General features: G+C 34.5%; 1 protein-coding gene across 2 annotated transcripts; it reads right to left on the bottom strand.

Moving 5' to 3' along the window:
- Window positions 1-4911: 4911 nt before the first annotated feature.
- On the bottom strand, window positions 4912-12932 carry LOC18436415 (protein MOS2). 2 transcript variants are annotated; one of them, XR_016041536.1, is made up of 3 exons: window positions 12572-12932; window positions 9361-11244; window positions 4912-5621 (listed from the first exon to the last, which is right to left on the bottom strand). XR_016041536.1 is itself a non-coding variant. In XM_006846435.4 (2 exons), the coding sequence occupies exon 2, from the start codon at window positions 11062-11064 to the stop codon at window positions 9442-9444; it is 1623 nt and encodes a 540-aa protein (XP_006846498.1). In that variant the 5' UTR covers window positions 11065-11244; window positions 12572-12932; the 3' UTR covers window positions 9253-9441. The 2 variants fall into 2 exon arrangements, 1 of the variants encoding a protein (XP_006846498.1); XM_006846435.4 differs by lacking the exon at window positions 4912-5621 and having other exon boundaries at window positions 9253-11244.
- Between the last annotated feature and the right edge of the window lie 501 nt (window positions 12933-13433).

The raw sequence follows: 13433 nt of genomic DNA, 5'->3' as shown, positions 1-13433 counted from the left end.
TTTGATTGTTTAAGGTTGCAACCTTATAGAAACCACATATATATATATATATATATATATATATATATATATATATATAAACATTGCGTAACGCCTATAGGCGAACATGAACACTGATTTCGCCTACCCCCATCACCGTCCAAAGTTTATCGTGCGGTCACGATTGTCCGGTAGTGTTTTATTTTTCATTGTTTTTCTACATATCAGAATGATCTGAAATTTAAAGCGTGTATTCATCAAAAATAAGGTAATCTTCGAAAATTATAAAAAATATATATTTTACGTGAAAATAATTGATCAAAATACCCTCTAAACGTTTCAGAGGTATTTTGGTCAATTTATTTTTTACGGATAATTTGTTTTATATTTTTATTAGATGCACCTCAGTAAGATGTACATAACCTCAATATATCAAGTCATTATGATTTATAAAAAATAAAAAAAATAAAAAATACTACCAAACAATCGTGACCGCGCGATGAAATTTGGACGGTGTTGAGGGTAGGTGAAATCACTATTCATTTTCGCCTATAGGTGTGGGAAAGACTTTTCCATATATATATATATATATATATATATATATATATATATATATATATATATATATATATATATATATTATCAACACCAAATAGAAATAATCACTCAGTTTATCAATTTAACTAAAACAAAAACAAAACATATGTCATTAGTTAAACCTCCTGATAATTATAATTTTTCTGATATCATGAAACGTATCAGTCAGCATGAAGCCACCCAAAAAGAGCCTACTATTGCTGAACTCAAAGCCGAAGTCAATATAGTTAAGGTAGAATTATCCCAATTAAAAAATAGCAGTCAAATCCTTGAACTCCATGAAAATATCTCCGAAATAGATACTGATGCAGATGTCATAGAATTTAACCATTTACTCAAATCATATCATCCCAATGATTATCTAACTAAATGCAAATCATCCACCAGACAATCAGTAAATGTTTTAAATCGAGTAATCACACAAAAATGGTTTGTACTAATAACCATTGTCATAAATGATGAATATGAATTCCAATATCTAGCCTTGGTAGATTCAGGTGCTGATCTGAATTGCCTCAATGAAGGATTAATCCCTACAAAATACTTTGATAAAACTACCCAAATCCTTAATACTGCAGATGGCAGTAGACTGTTCATAAAATATAAGTTATCTAATGCCAAAATCTGTACTGAAGGACATTGTTTTCCTACTCCATTTATCATGGTCAAAGGACTCAGCCAAGCTGTAATCCTTGACGTACCTTTCCTCACACTATTATATCCAGTTACTATTTCCCATACAGGCATTGAAACAAATACTCATGGTACCCCTATAAAATTTGAATTTCTTGATAAACCCAAAATTAAAGAAATCAATACTGTCAAACAAAATATCAAACAAAAAGAAAATTTTATAGGATCATTACAACTTGAAATCAAACATAAAATTATCAATGAAAAACTCCAACATAATGATATGATACAAAAGATACAACAACTCAAAAGTTTTATTATAAGCGAAATATGTAATGATTTACCAAACACTTTTTGGCATAGAACACAACATATTATTGGACTACCATATGAACCAAATTTTAGTGAAACAAAAATACCAACAAAAGCTAGACCTATCCAAATGAATACGGAATTATTACAAACATGTCATCATGAAATAAAAGATTTACTCCAAAAGAAACTCATACGTCCTAGTTCATCCCCCTAGAGCTGCTCTGCTTTTTATGTCAATAAAAATGCCGAACAAGAACGAGGAGTTCCAAGATTAGTCATTAATTATAAACCTCTCAATAAAGTATTACAATGGATTCGATATCCTATTCCCAATAAAAAAGATCTACTCGATAGACTCTTAGATGCTGTAATCTTCTCCAAATTCGATTTAAAATCTGGTTTTTGGCAAATACAGATAAAAGAAGAAGATAAATATAAAACAGCATTTAATGTCCCTTTTGGACAATATGAATGGAATGTTATGCCTTTTGGTCTTAAGAATGCTCCATCTGAATTCCAAAAAATAATGAATGATATCTTTAATCCCTTTTATAAATTCATGATTGTTTATATTGATGATGTCCTCGTATTTTCAGAATCTCTTGAACAACATTTTAAACATCTTCATACTTTCATCCATACAGTTAAAAATGCTGGATTAGTAGTTTATGCTAAAAAGTTGAATCTTTTTCAAACAAAAATTAGATTTTTAGGACATAATATAAATCAAGGGACCATTATCCCAATTGATAGATCTATTCTCTTTGCTGATAAATTTCCTGACAAAATATTAGACAAAACTGAATTACAACGATTTTTAGGATGTCTAAATTATATAAGTGATTTTTACCAAAATTTAGCTCTTGATGCTAAACCTTTATATGACCGATTAAAAAAGAATCCTCCACCTTGGACTAATGTTCATACTTTGGCTGTCCAGCGCATTAAACTTAAGGCCAAAGAGCTTCCATGTTTAACTTTGTCTGATCCCACAGCTTCTAAAATCATTGAATGCGATGCTTCTGAATTGGGATTAGGAGGTATATTAAAACAATCTATTAATTCTAAAGAACAATTAATAAGGTTTACTTCCAAAGCCTGGAATCCAACCCAAAAAAATTATTCTACTGTTAAAAAAGAATTACTTGCCATTATTCACTGTGTTTGTAAATTCCAAACTGATATTTTAAATCAACACTTTCTGATTCGCACCGATTGTAAAGCTGCTAAAGATATTCTGCAAAAAGATGTTCAAAACCTTGTATCCAAACAAATATTTGCCCGATGGCAAGCTATTTTATCTGCTTTTGATTTCTCTATTGCGCATCTTCACGGTTCTTACTAATTCTTTACCTGACTTTTTAACCCGTGAATTTTTGCAGGGGGGACCGCACATACCCATTACACCTTAAAGACGATACGGTTTCGTCCTACGGATTTTCATCCTACGATACGGTTTCATCCTACGGATTTTCATCCTACGGTTTGCAACTCTTTCTTAATAATAAGAATATCAATATGAATAATCCTCCGTCTTCAAATACCAACAAAGGAAAACAACCAATGGACTTAGTACCAAGCAACAGATATGGGCCTCTTATGCCCATCCAATCCTCTCTAAGTCTGACACCTATGTCACCTCTCAGATCCTCAAATGTACCTGAATACTTGCTGCATACTCCTCCACAAAGTCCAATACAAACCCTAAGTCCGACGTTTTCCCCGGCAACATACCCAAATAAACAAACCTCGACCTCTGCCAAATCAGACATACAGACATACCCATTTCTGATACTCATGCACAACTTGACCCAAATAAAATAGCTCCCCTTTATCTTGTAAACCATTTGACTCCATCATACGGAGTCAAAACCCGTGAATGGTATGAAGCTATTCTTATGGAAACCGGTTCGGTTTCAATCGTTCATTTTTATCAAGGTACAACTAAAGTATATGCTTATTCTAAATTTTAAATCAAAAAATTACTTTCTTATGATGATTGGGGATGCAATCCTCTTCAAGGAAAAAAGTTATTGAATCCAGAATTCCAATACAAATATTATAAATATTCTGAGTATATTGATGCTTGGCACAAGGTATTCTCCTATCAAAATCCAAATAATACTCATTCCTGGTATTTGCAATTCAAACTACCTATTCTTGAAAGATTCCCAAATTGGTTCCGCCATTGGTTCTTATTATGGGGATCACAGACCCAAATTTTACCCGATGCTTTCCAAACCTTACAGACAAAATTTGCAGAATATAATACTTGTACTGACCAAGATGATTTCCACCTCTATTTCATGGCTATCTACCAAATATCATGGATCCTAAAATGGGAATACTCTATTTCTGAGAATAATACTAATAATTATGAGTATATTCCCAAACTTGGCAAAACCCTGAAAATCAAATGGTGGGATATTTTCAGTACTAATCCTGCCTCCTTACCTCTTAAACGAATACCACCTCAAACCAATGTCTTCAACCCACCAGCATATAATACTGTCAGTTTACCCACATTTTCGGCCTACTTGAAAAAAATGAAACAAGCACATCCTAATGCTACCTTAGAAGAAATAGAGCAAAATCTTCTTCATATATTTTCTCCTGATACTATTGCACCAACCACTTCAGAAGAAACTGTCCAATAAGGCAATCCCTTATTTGACGACTTCAGCCAAAGACCCGATGCTTAACACGGCCCTACAGTCCAGCCGGCCCCGGCCCAATAAATCCAGCCCGAAATATCCAGATAAAAGTTCCACTATTCGCTGAGATGACCTCATCATCATAAGAGACAAATAAAGATTCCCTTCTTCATATAGTGACAAGACATCGCAATAGTGACAAGACATCTCAAATAGTAAAGATTCCCTTCTTCATAAAGTGACAAGACACCTCCAAATAGTAAAGATGCTCTTTTACCCCATTTGATCGATGTGACTAATTTGGGGTCAAATCATTGTCACGCTTCTACCGACGTGGCCTCTTCTCCTTCTTCGTTGCTCACACGTACCGCCACTATTTCGACAACAAAAGATTCGCCATCACATCCATCACCATCCTCAACGCCTGGCTACTCCCTGTACCTGCCACGTATCCCTCTTTATACGACAACCTTATCCCCAGGTTCCTTCGTCGCTACGCTAACGAACCTCAGCCACAAGCTTCCCTTCACCTTATCCTCAGGTTCCTTCGTCGTTACGTTATCATCCACAGCCACAAGTTTTCCTGGGTCATTCCTCTATAAATACCCACTCGATCAGTTGAAGAAAGCAGACGGCATCAATGACGCAGCAGCAGCAGCAGAAATTCTCAAGCCCTCATATGCTCTCTATGCTCTCTCATATTCTCTCTTCTTATTCTTCTTCTTCTTCTCTCTTTCTGTAGACAGTAGGTTAGTTACTGCATTCAGTCACCTGTACATCGACAAAGTCGGTAACTTCCATATGACTTCTTTATTTTAGAATGTGTGATTGTAATCTATCTTCCTTACCTTCCTACTATCTTTCTGAGTGGAAAAAGTTTGCCAGTCTCTGTATATGTAATCAGTAAGTTATGTAATTTAAATTTGTTTTTACATTTAAAATTTGTGACTATACTCATACTTCGTGGATTATATTTGATATATCTTTGCTTCCTGTTCTAATTATCATATTCCTGTTTTTGTATTATGTTACTATTCTGCAACAATTAATAGCTTATAACTCTGTAATCTTTGCATATTTAATATAAGTAATGATAACGGCTTAGGGTAGATCGGCTTAGGGTAGATCTTGCGGCGAAAATGGTATCAGAGCCAACCCTGTTTTAGAGATCTAACAGTTACTACTAGTTCTTCTATCTTAAGAAACTTAATAAATTAATCCATTAAAGAAAGTTGGTCCGAGAATTGAGGCTAGAGACTGTCACACCCCAAGAATTTACAGTACTGTTATTCCTGAGATGTGACAGACAAAACATATATACATCTATTGATAGGACAAATTTACAGTGGCGAGGTCTTACATAGTAAATAAAGAAAGCTAGCACAACAACAGTATCTTCCAAGGTTGATCTTGACTAGCACTCAAAATGAATCCGTAGTTATCCTGAAAAAATGTTACCATAGTTTGATGAGTTTGGCTACTCAGTAAGTGATCATCATAATCCTAAAAATAATCATGATTGAAAGTATCAACATTTTCCAAAATGAGATCTATTAATAGAAATGTATCAACAGTTTCACTTTCAATAAATGCATAATTAAGTATAATCCGAGTAATTGAAATGCTTATAACACTTTTAACGGCAGTACATAATTCAAAGGATTTCACAAAATACCCTACTGACGTCCCAAGTAGGTCACCTATATACCCCATCAGCGTCCTGATGGGTCCACTTAATCCCTTTCGGCGTCCCAGATAGGTCCACTTAATCCCTGCAGGTCCACTTATACCTCACCGGCGTACCGGATGAGTCCACTTAATCCCTACCGACGTCCCAGATAGGTCCACTTATACCTCACCGGCGAACCGGATGAGTCCACTTGCATACTTAAATTATTTCTAAATCTCTTTAAACATTCGAAAGCAGCAATATCATGTACTCAACATATCACTGAAATCATTAATATGAATTTCACTTAAACCATTAATAACAGTCACTCTCTATAACATTTCAAAAATAACCAATCAAATATTTTGGGCTCAAATTTAAAAAGGTAGCAGTTTGTAAAGGCATTCTAGCATAATTGCCAATTTAATATGTATAGAAAAACTCTTATAGAAATTCAAGAATACGGAATTATCACAATTTATGGGATATCAATCTACAAATAAACATTTCACAACAATACTATAATCAATTGCAAAAATATCAATAATAAGGCAGTCATTTGCACATGAATTTTACAATGTCTAAATATTCAAAACAGTAGAAAGAAATATCAATTTTACTAAAAGCAGAAATATCACATTTATTTCTAATAATTTGATAGTATCTAAAATTTTCTAACAATAGCCAAGAAAAATAAATAAATTTATTTTTCTAAGAATTTACAGCATTTAAAATTTCTAACATAGATAAAATATCACAATTTTTATTAAAAAGATTATTTTTCAAGATAATGAGGTCGTGTGCGCATAAAATTTATCGCGCCTAAAATTCGTGATAATAAGCAGAAATAATTATTTCATTTCATTTTTAAAAAGAATGGATTATTTTTCGAGACAATGGGGTCACTTACACACAAAACTTATAAAATAAAGATCTTGGACGGAAGTATCACTATTTATTAAAAAGAGACTATTTTTCAGAAAGACGATGTCACTTACAAACAAAACTTATAAAATAAAGATCCTGGACGGAAATATCACTATTTATTAAAAACAGACTATTTTTCAGGAAGATGATGTCACTTACACACAAAACTTATAAAATAAAGATCCTGGACGGAAATATCACTATTTATTAAAAACAGACTATTTTTCAGGAAGACGATGTCACTTACCCACAAATATTTGAGAGGGAACTTCGATAAAATTCGGCTAGAGAGAGAGAGAGATCTCAAAATTTTTTAAGGTAGGAGTGGTCACCTCCCCTATTTAAATTCTTAGAACGTATTATTATAATATTTTATTACGCTCTACCCCATACCTGAGGTGTCGCGTTAAGCGTCTGCTTTTAACATACGAAAACCACGTCCGCTAAAGGACGTGGCTAGCTGCAAGCAGCAGGAGGCAAAAGCAGGCAAAAGCAAAAGTAAAGGTAAAGGCAAAGGCAAAAACTTTTGAAAATAGTGATGGTCCCCAAGGACCATCATACTCAAACAGACCATCACCTATTTAAAAGCATCTTTTCTCCCCTTTTTTTTTTTTTTTTGAAATTTTAGGATTGTTACAGAGACGCTCAGGACACCCAGTCAGTTGACCGTTTAGGCCAGGAGAGCCGCTGAGGTCTAGAAGACGTAAGAGGTAGTCAAAGAGGACTGTCCAGATAACACTCAACCGCAACCTAATAATGGAAAAATTTATTAAGAATCTGACAGATAAAACAACTAGTACAACTAATAGAACTCTAAGGATCAAAAACAAAGAAGAAATTGTTATTAATGATATTGAAAACCAAATACAAAATTGGAACACACCCAAAGTTCCTATATCAGATGTCTATAAGAAAGGCACATTCGATCTAAAAATCGGATATGCTATTAAAACAGTAGAAGAAACTTTATCTGTTACAAATAATCAAGAAGACTTTCAATTACTATCTCAAAAGATATTACAAGTCCATAAAGCAAAAAACTATAAATATTTACATATAGGATTAATTCAAATAGCTGTAAAACCCTTGACTCGTTTAGGACTAAATAATTCTATCCTAGTCTGTTTACGCGATACTAGGCATAAAAGATTTTCTGATTCACTGCTAGGAATGGTTGAATCTAGTTTATGTAGTGGACCAATATATTTCAACTGTTTTCCCAATTATTCAATATCTCTTACAGATCCAAATATTTTAAATGTTTTATCTTTAAATCTCAAAACTCAAGGATTTAATATGATGACGGGTTCTCAAAATATAGCCATTGTTTATCGAATTTATTACAAAGTAATGACTACATTCATCCCAGATCCATTGGGAATACTTTGGAAGCAAACTTATGAAGGGGGGAAGCTGTAATCAACAGAAGGCAGACAGGTCAAATTTTCAGGATCCAGATAATGAATTGTAGAATTCACCAAATAGATCCTGTGGTCCTTAAAAATGCAATATGGGAAGGATTATACTCAAAGATTTGATTCCTAATGCATGTACTTCTATCCCTGATCACATGCAGCAATAGTTCAGATTAAAGTTGGGCACTAAGTCTATTGCTATCCACAAAAACAACCATATACAATCCTCAAATGGTAGGGTTTGATTAATATATCCCCATTGCTATGTGCATCAAAGCACCCAAAATCACTAATCCACTCATTAGTTACCCACCAATGCCCTCTCCTGATGCCCTCCAGAGAAAAATACAACAAACATAGCATCGAAAGTATACATCAAGAACAACGGATTAGGAATCTTGTTTCATTACAAATCCATCATTGCACTAATTACTATGGTATAGTAATTTTGAATATCAAAGTTGTCCCTGACAATATGACATAATTGCCATAAAGATTGTGACTTAGGCTGCAAAATAATTTACAAGAAATAGCCAAACATCCAATTATGGGAAAAAATTCATAGAAACTAGTTACCAATAAAGTCATAAAAATAGCCCTAGGTATTTCCATATATGATCAAGATACATAGCAGCAAAATCACAGTATCCAAAATATATGAAAATTTGTGCCACGATCTTTCTGCAATATTACTTTCCATCATGCATACAATAAATAATCTATCATAGAGAACAAACCATTTTCGCTCTATACTTTAGATAAGATATTGTAAACTTTACACAAATTGATCGAAATAGGTTCATAACTGCAAACAAATTGATCGAAATAGGTTCATGGTATGTATCTGAAGAAATTGCTAACAAAGAGTTTATCTATGTGTGGACTCTCCTTCCATATATTCACCTGTAAGAAGCTTAAAAAGGAAAAAGACAAATATTCACAAAGTCAAGTTCCCCACGTTGGTTGGCTAATATTGCATATTAGGCAACAATGCAGCAATAATAAAAGAATGTCGAGATGGAAACACATTTGATCAATACCAAGTCATCATCAGATAATGTCCTCAGCAAAAAGTATCAACATTGCTTTAACAAAATAATACGTAGCAGTAGTATTTGATGTCCATAAAATTATACAATCCACACATAAGCAGCATGTAATACTAAATTACCTCTTAAATACAGTGCATCCTCTATGAGATTGCCTCTATTTCATTCTAGACGAAGTTAATATATTGAGGATTACAAGAGAATCAATAGCCAATACAACCAGGATCTCCAGTGTACTCTGCAATTTGATCGAGTTCCACAGAGACCATTTCAAACGTATCTGCATCTTGCACTATCCCAATACCTTTATCCAAGTCCTTCTCTACCAGCTTACCAAAGACATCCTTGTGTTTTCCAAGCAAAACAAGAACATAGCCTCCTCTCTGTGGTAGAGCAGTCTGCAAAATCTCTTGATTCACTCCTTGAATAACTTCTTTACTGTCATCCATAGTTATATCACATGTTAATGGACCTACTACATCCATGACCTCACCCTTTTTCAAATACAATCTACCCCCTCTAAAATCCTTGCTAACAACTTTGACCCTGATATGACTTCTAAGCCAAGAGAGTGGAGCCGTCTCAACCCCTTCTCTAATGCTTTTACCATCTCTTTCTCCACTCTTTCTTCCTTGATGTCTAGACTTCTCTCTCTTCCTTCTATCTTCCTTTTCTCTTTTCGAGCTACTCCTTTCCCTCTCTCTATCATGCCTTGACACATCCCCATGTAATGGTTCAGCCTTTCTCTCTTTACCAAACTCACCATTATGGCTCTCTCGCTCATCCCTCCGTAAGTGCTTGAGCCTATTGCCATCACCCTCAAGCTTCAATTCACGCATTCTTTTCAAGCATTTATCTTCCTCAAGGGAACCCAATTCAGCTAGTTCCTCTCTATCCACCACCACCATTTCCTCACTCTTCAAAAGCTTCAAACCAATCTTCTGAGAAGACCCATCATCACCAAAAATCTCAATCAACTGGCCCTTCAAACCCAAATGAGGACCACCAATAACCCGCAAAATTTTTCCTACAAAAAACCCTTTAATCTCTCTTGGTACAAGTTTCTCGTCAATCCCTACCGCATGTCTGATTCGACCATTGGATCCTTTCGGAGCAATAAGCTCAGGCCTCGATTCCCTGCTCTCTCCAGGCTTGACATACTTCTTTTGCTTCTTCTCTGGAACAGAGGAAGGAGTAAACCCTAACCCACCCATCCCTGCTCTTCGAATGTACTGAACCACCTGAATATCTTTTTTGGCCTTTCGACCTATGCCTTGGCCTTCAGTCCAGCCATAACCAGCAAGAACAGCGGCCCCAAAACCCTCAATTGGCATATCAGAGAATTCATCGAGCCCACCATCCTCTTCCAATTCAGAATCGAGATTTTTTGGCTTCACAGATGGAAAACTTGAATTGCCCATGTCTTTCTTTCTCTTGGCATCAACCTCAGTCGCCTCCACCGGCTCCATACATGAGAGACCTGAATTACCCATGTCTTCGTTCTCTCGCTTGCTATCCCCTCCATTAGACTTGTTTCTGAGGTTTAGGCCATACCCAACATCACTTTCAATGGATGTTTCATGGGTAATAATCTCAAATTCCAAGTGGGTCTCTTCTGGTTTGATGTTCTTCATATTTTTCTCTGCTCTCCATGAGCTCTCTTGTCTTGGGATCACAAGCCTGGATTTCTCAGATGGGGTTTTTGAGCTATCGAATTCTGTCACAAATTCTGCTTTTGGTTCCTCTTCATTTGTGTTTCTCTCTCCAAAATCAGTGGGTCTAGGTCTAGAGGAGCGCTTGGATGAGAGAGAAAACGAAAGTTTCATAATTTTTCCCAAGCTCTGAGGACTAACAGCAGAACTGGAGGAAGAAAAAGAAACAGGAAAGAGGTCAAACAACTTGGTTCCCAGATAGAAGGCAAGAGACTCCTTCAGATTTTGGATTACTACTTTACTGAGAGTGGGGGAAGCAGATGATTCTCTTGAAAATCGGATATTGCATGCTCCCTGCCAAGGTTTTGAATGAAAATATTGTTAGGAAAAAAATGAATGGGAAAGGAAAAAAAACCAGCATTGCATAACTAAAGTTTATGCCCTTCAAATAAGCATTAACAAATAAAGAAATGAAAACAGGGCATCAATATTTAACAAAGCAAGATAACCATGTCACTATCAAACTGCTTAGTGTGAGATCATAATCAGAAAGCATATCAGCAAAAAAGAGATGGAACATAATTCATATTCTAATCTTCAAGCATTCAAAACATAGCTTCAAAATTCATGAGAAATTTATTCAAGAAGCATTTGAGTAGAATCTTTCTAGTTTTTGGATAAAATTGAAAAAAAAATAAAATTCAACAAACTAATTGTGCAGTTTCATGACGATGAACAAGCCCCCATCACAGTGAAAAAGCACTCATTCTGATCACAGGAAGTCAAAGATTACATATTACTTCAAAACAAATAAAAAAAAATCTCAATATCTATAACAGATCAATTGATAATTGGGAAAATAAAGCACGCAAATTTTTCATTTTAGAGGACAGCTTCATTTCTCAATACTCTTCTTTTCTGAATGGTGGCTTCGTTTCTCAATACCCATGTAGTGAAAGGGCTCAAGCACTAATGAGAAAAAGACTCTTATTCAATGATATTTTACATAATGTTATAGAGTTCCAAACTGTAAACAGCCCAGGTTGCAAACCCCACTATGATCTAATTACTTGCGCCAGTTTATTAGTTCCCCAATGTCACTGCTTACCAAATACTCAACAAAATCTAAATTTATGAAAGAGATTTATGCACCATAGTATCCATCCATTATCTTAATTTTGGAATGACTTCGAGGCTTCATTTGATAATTTTGAGAGTCAATCCCACTCAGCTCTTTCTAGTTTCAGGATAACATTGACAAAAGAAAAATTCAACAAAACGTAAAAATCGCAAAATGGTTTCTAATACGACAAAAAAAAACCAGAAAGAAAAAAAAAATGAAAAAAAAAAAAAAAATCTGACAAGTATAACAAAAAAAACCATACCCACATTTCTCAGTAGTACAAATTGTGCTTCTATACTCAATAAAATAGGCCAAACATTAAAAAAGCATCAAATTTCCATGGGGAAATCATAGAAAAAAAATGTTTGAGAGGGAAAAACCAGGAAAATCAAAAGAATAAAATCCATACCCTCGTAGAAGAAGATGATGTATTTTGTATGGAGGTTCATATGAGGGAAACCCTAACTTGTTTGGTGAAGTATCTTTACACTATGATGAAGAAAGACAAGCAAAAAAAATAAAAGAACACCAGAGAAAAATAAACAACAACAACCTTACCTTGTTGAAGAAGATGAAAGCTTGATCCTCGATTGTGGGTCTGTGAGAGAGGACACAGAGGGTTCAAAGAGACTGGCGAGGGAGGCTTTGCGAGAGAGAAGGAAGGGCTTTGAGAGAGAGGGGCGAGGGTTTTGAAAATAGGTTGAGCTTTGAGAGAGGTGTATTGCATGCGTGTATCCTGTAAATCCTATTCAATTTTAGAGAGACAAAGCCGTGGAATTTCAAACCTAGATCGATAAAAGTGGCAAAAATATTTATCCAAGATAACAGGGATGCCTATCTATTTGTGTGTAAAAAAATAAGGAAAAAATTTATATAAGGATGCAACCACATAATGTAGAACTACGGATGCATCTCAAAAATCCATCGAAAAAAATGTAGTTTTAATGTTAAAAAACCCTTTGATTGATCATCTCGACATCGAAATGTATGACCATGAAAAATAAAAAGCTTTTAAGTCTCAGAAATACTACATTTTACAATATATTATCTACACCGTCCATTTTCAAGATTTTCATAGGTTTATAGATCTACTTGATTTTAACCATTTTTGAAATTTAAAATTTTATAATTAGTTATAAAAATAAATTTTCAGATAATTCTAAGAACATTTTACATCAAAATTATATACCATGATAAAATTTGAAAGTGCACCTTACCTCTACAGCTACGGGTGCATCCGTATGCCAACTGCACCCAAAAAATAATGCATCCTAGTTCGAGAGACTTACGATATGAGGTTCGCTTAAAAGTAAAACATTTTGGTGGTCCTACTGGTTAACAATTTTATTGTTAGTATAGTATATTATATTTTTTATATCAAATTTTTTTACATATTTATCCTTTTTAAAATCAATAAAAA

This window comes from Amborella trichopoda, chromosome 9 (genome assembly GCF_054954075.1).
Source record: "Amborella trichopoda isolate Santa Cruz 75 chromosome 9, AtrichopodaSantaCruz75HAP2 v2.0, whole genome shotgun sequence".
NCBI lineage: Eukaryota > Viridiplantae > Streptophyta > Magnoliopsida > Amborellales > Amborellaceae > Amborella > Amborella trichopoda.
Note: the sequence above shows the minus strand (reverse complement) of the source record. Positions and strands in the feature narration are given on the sequence as shown.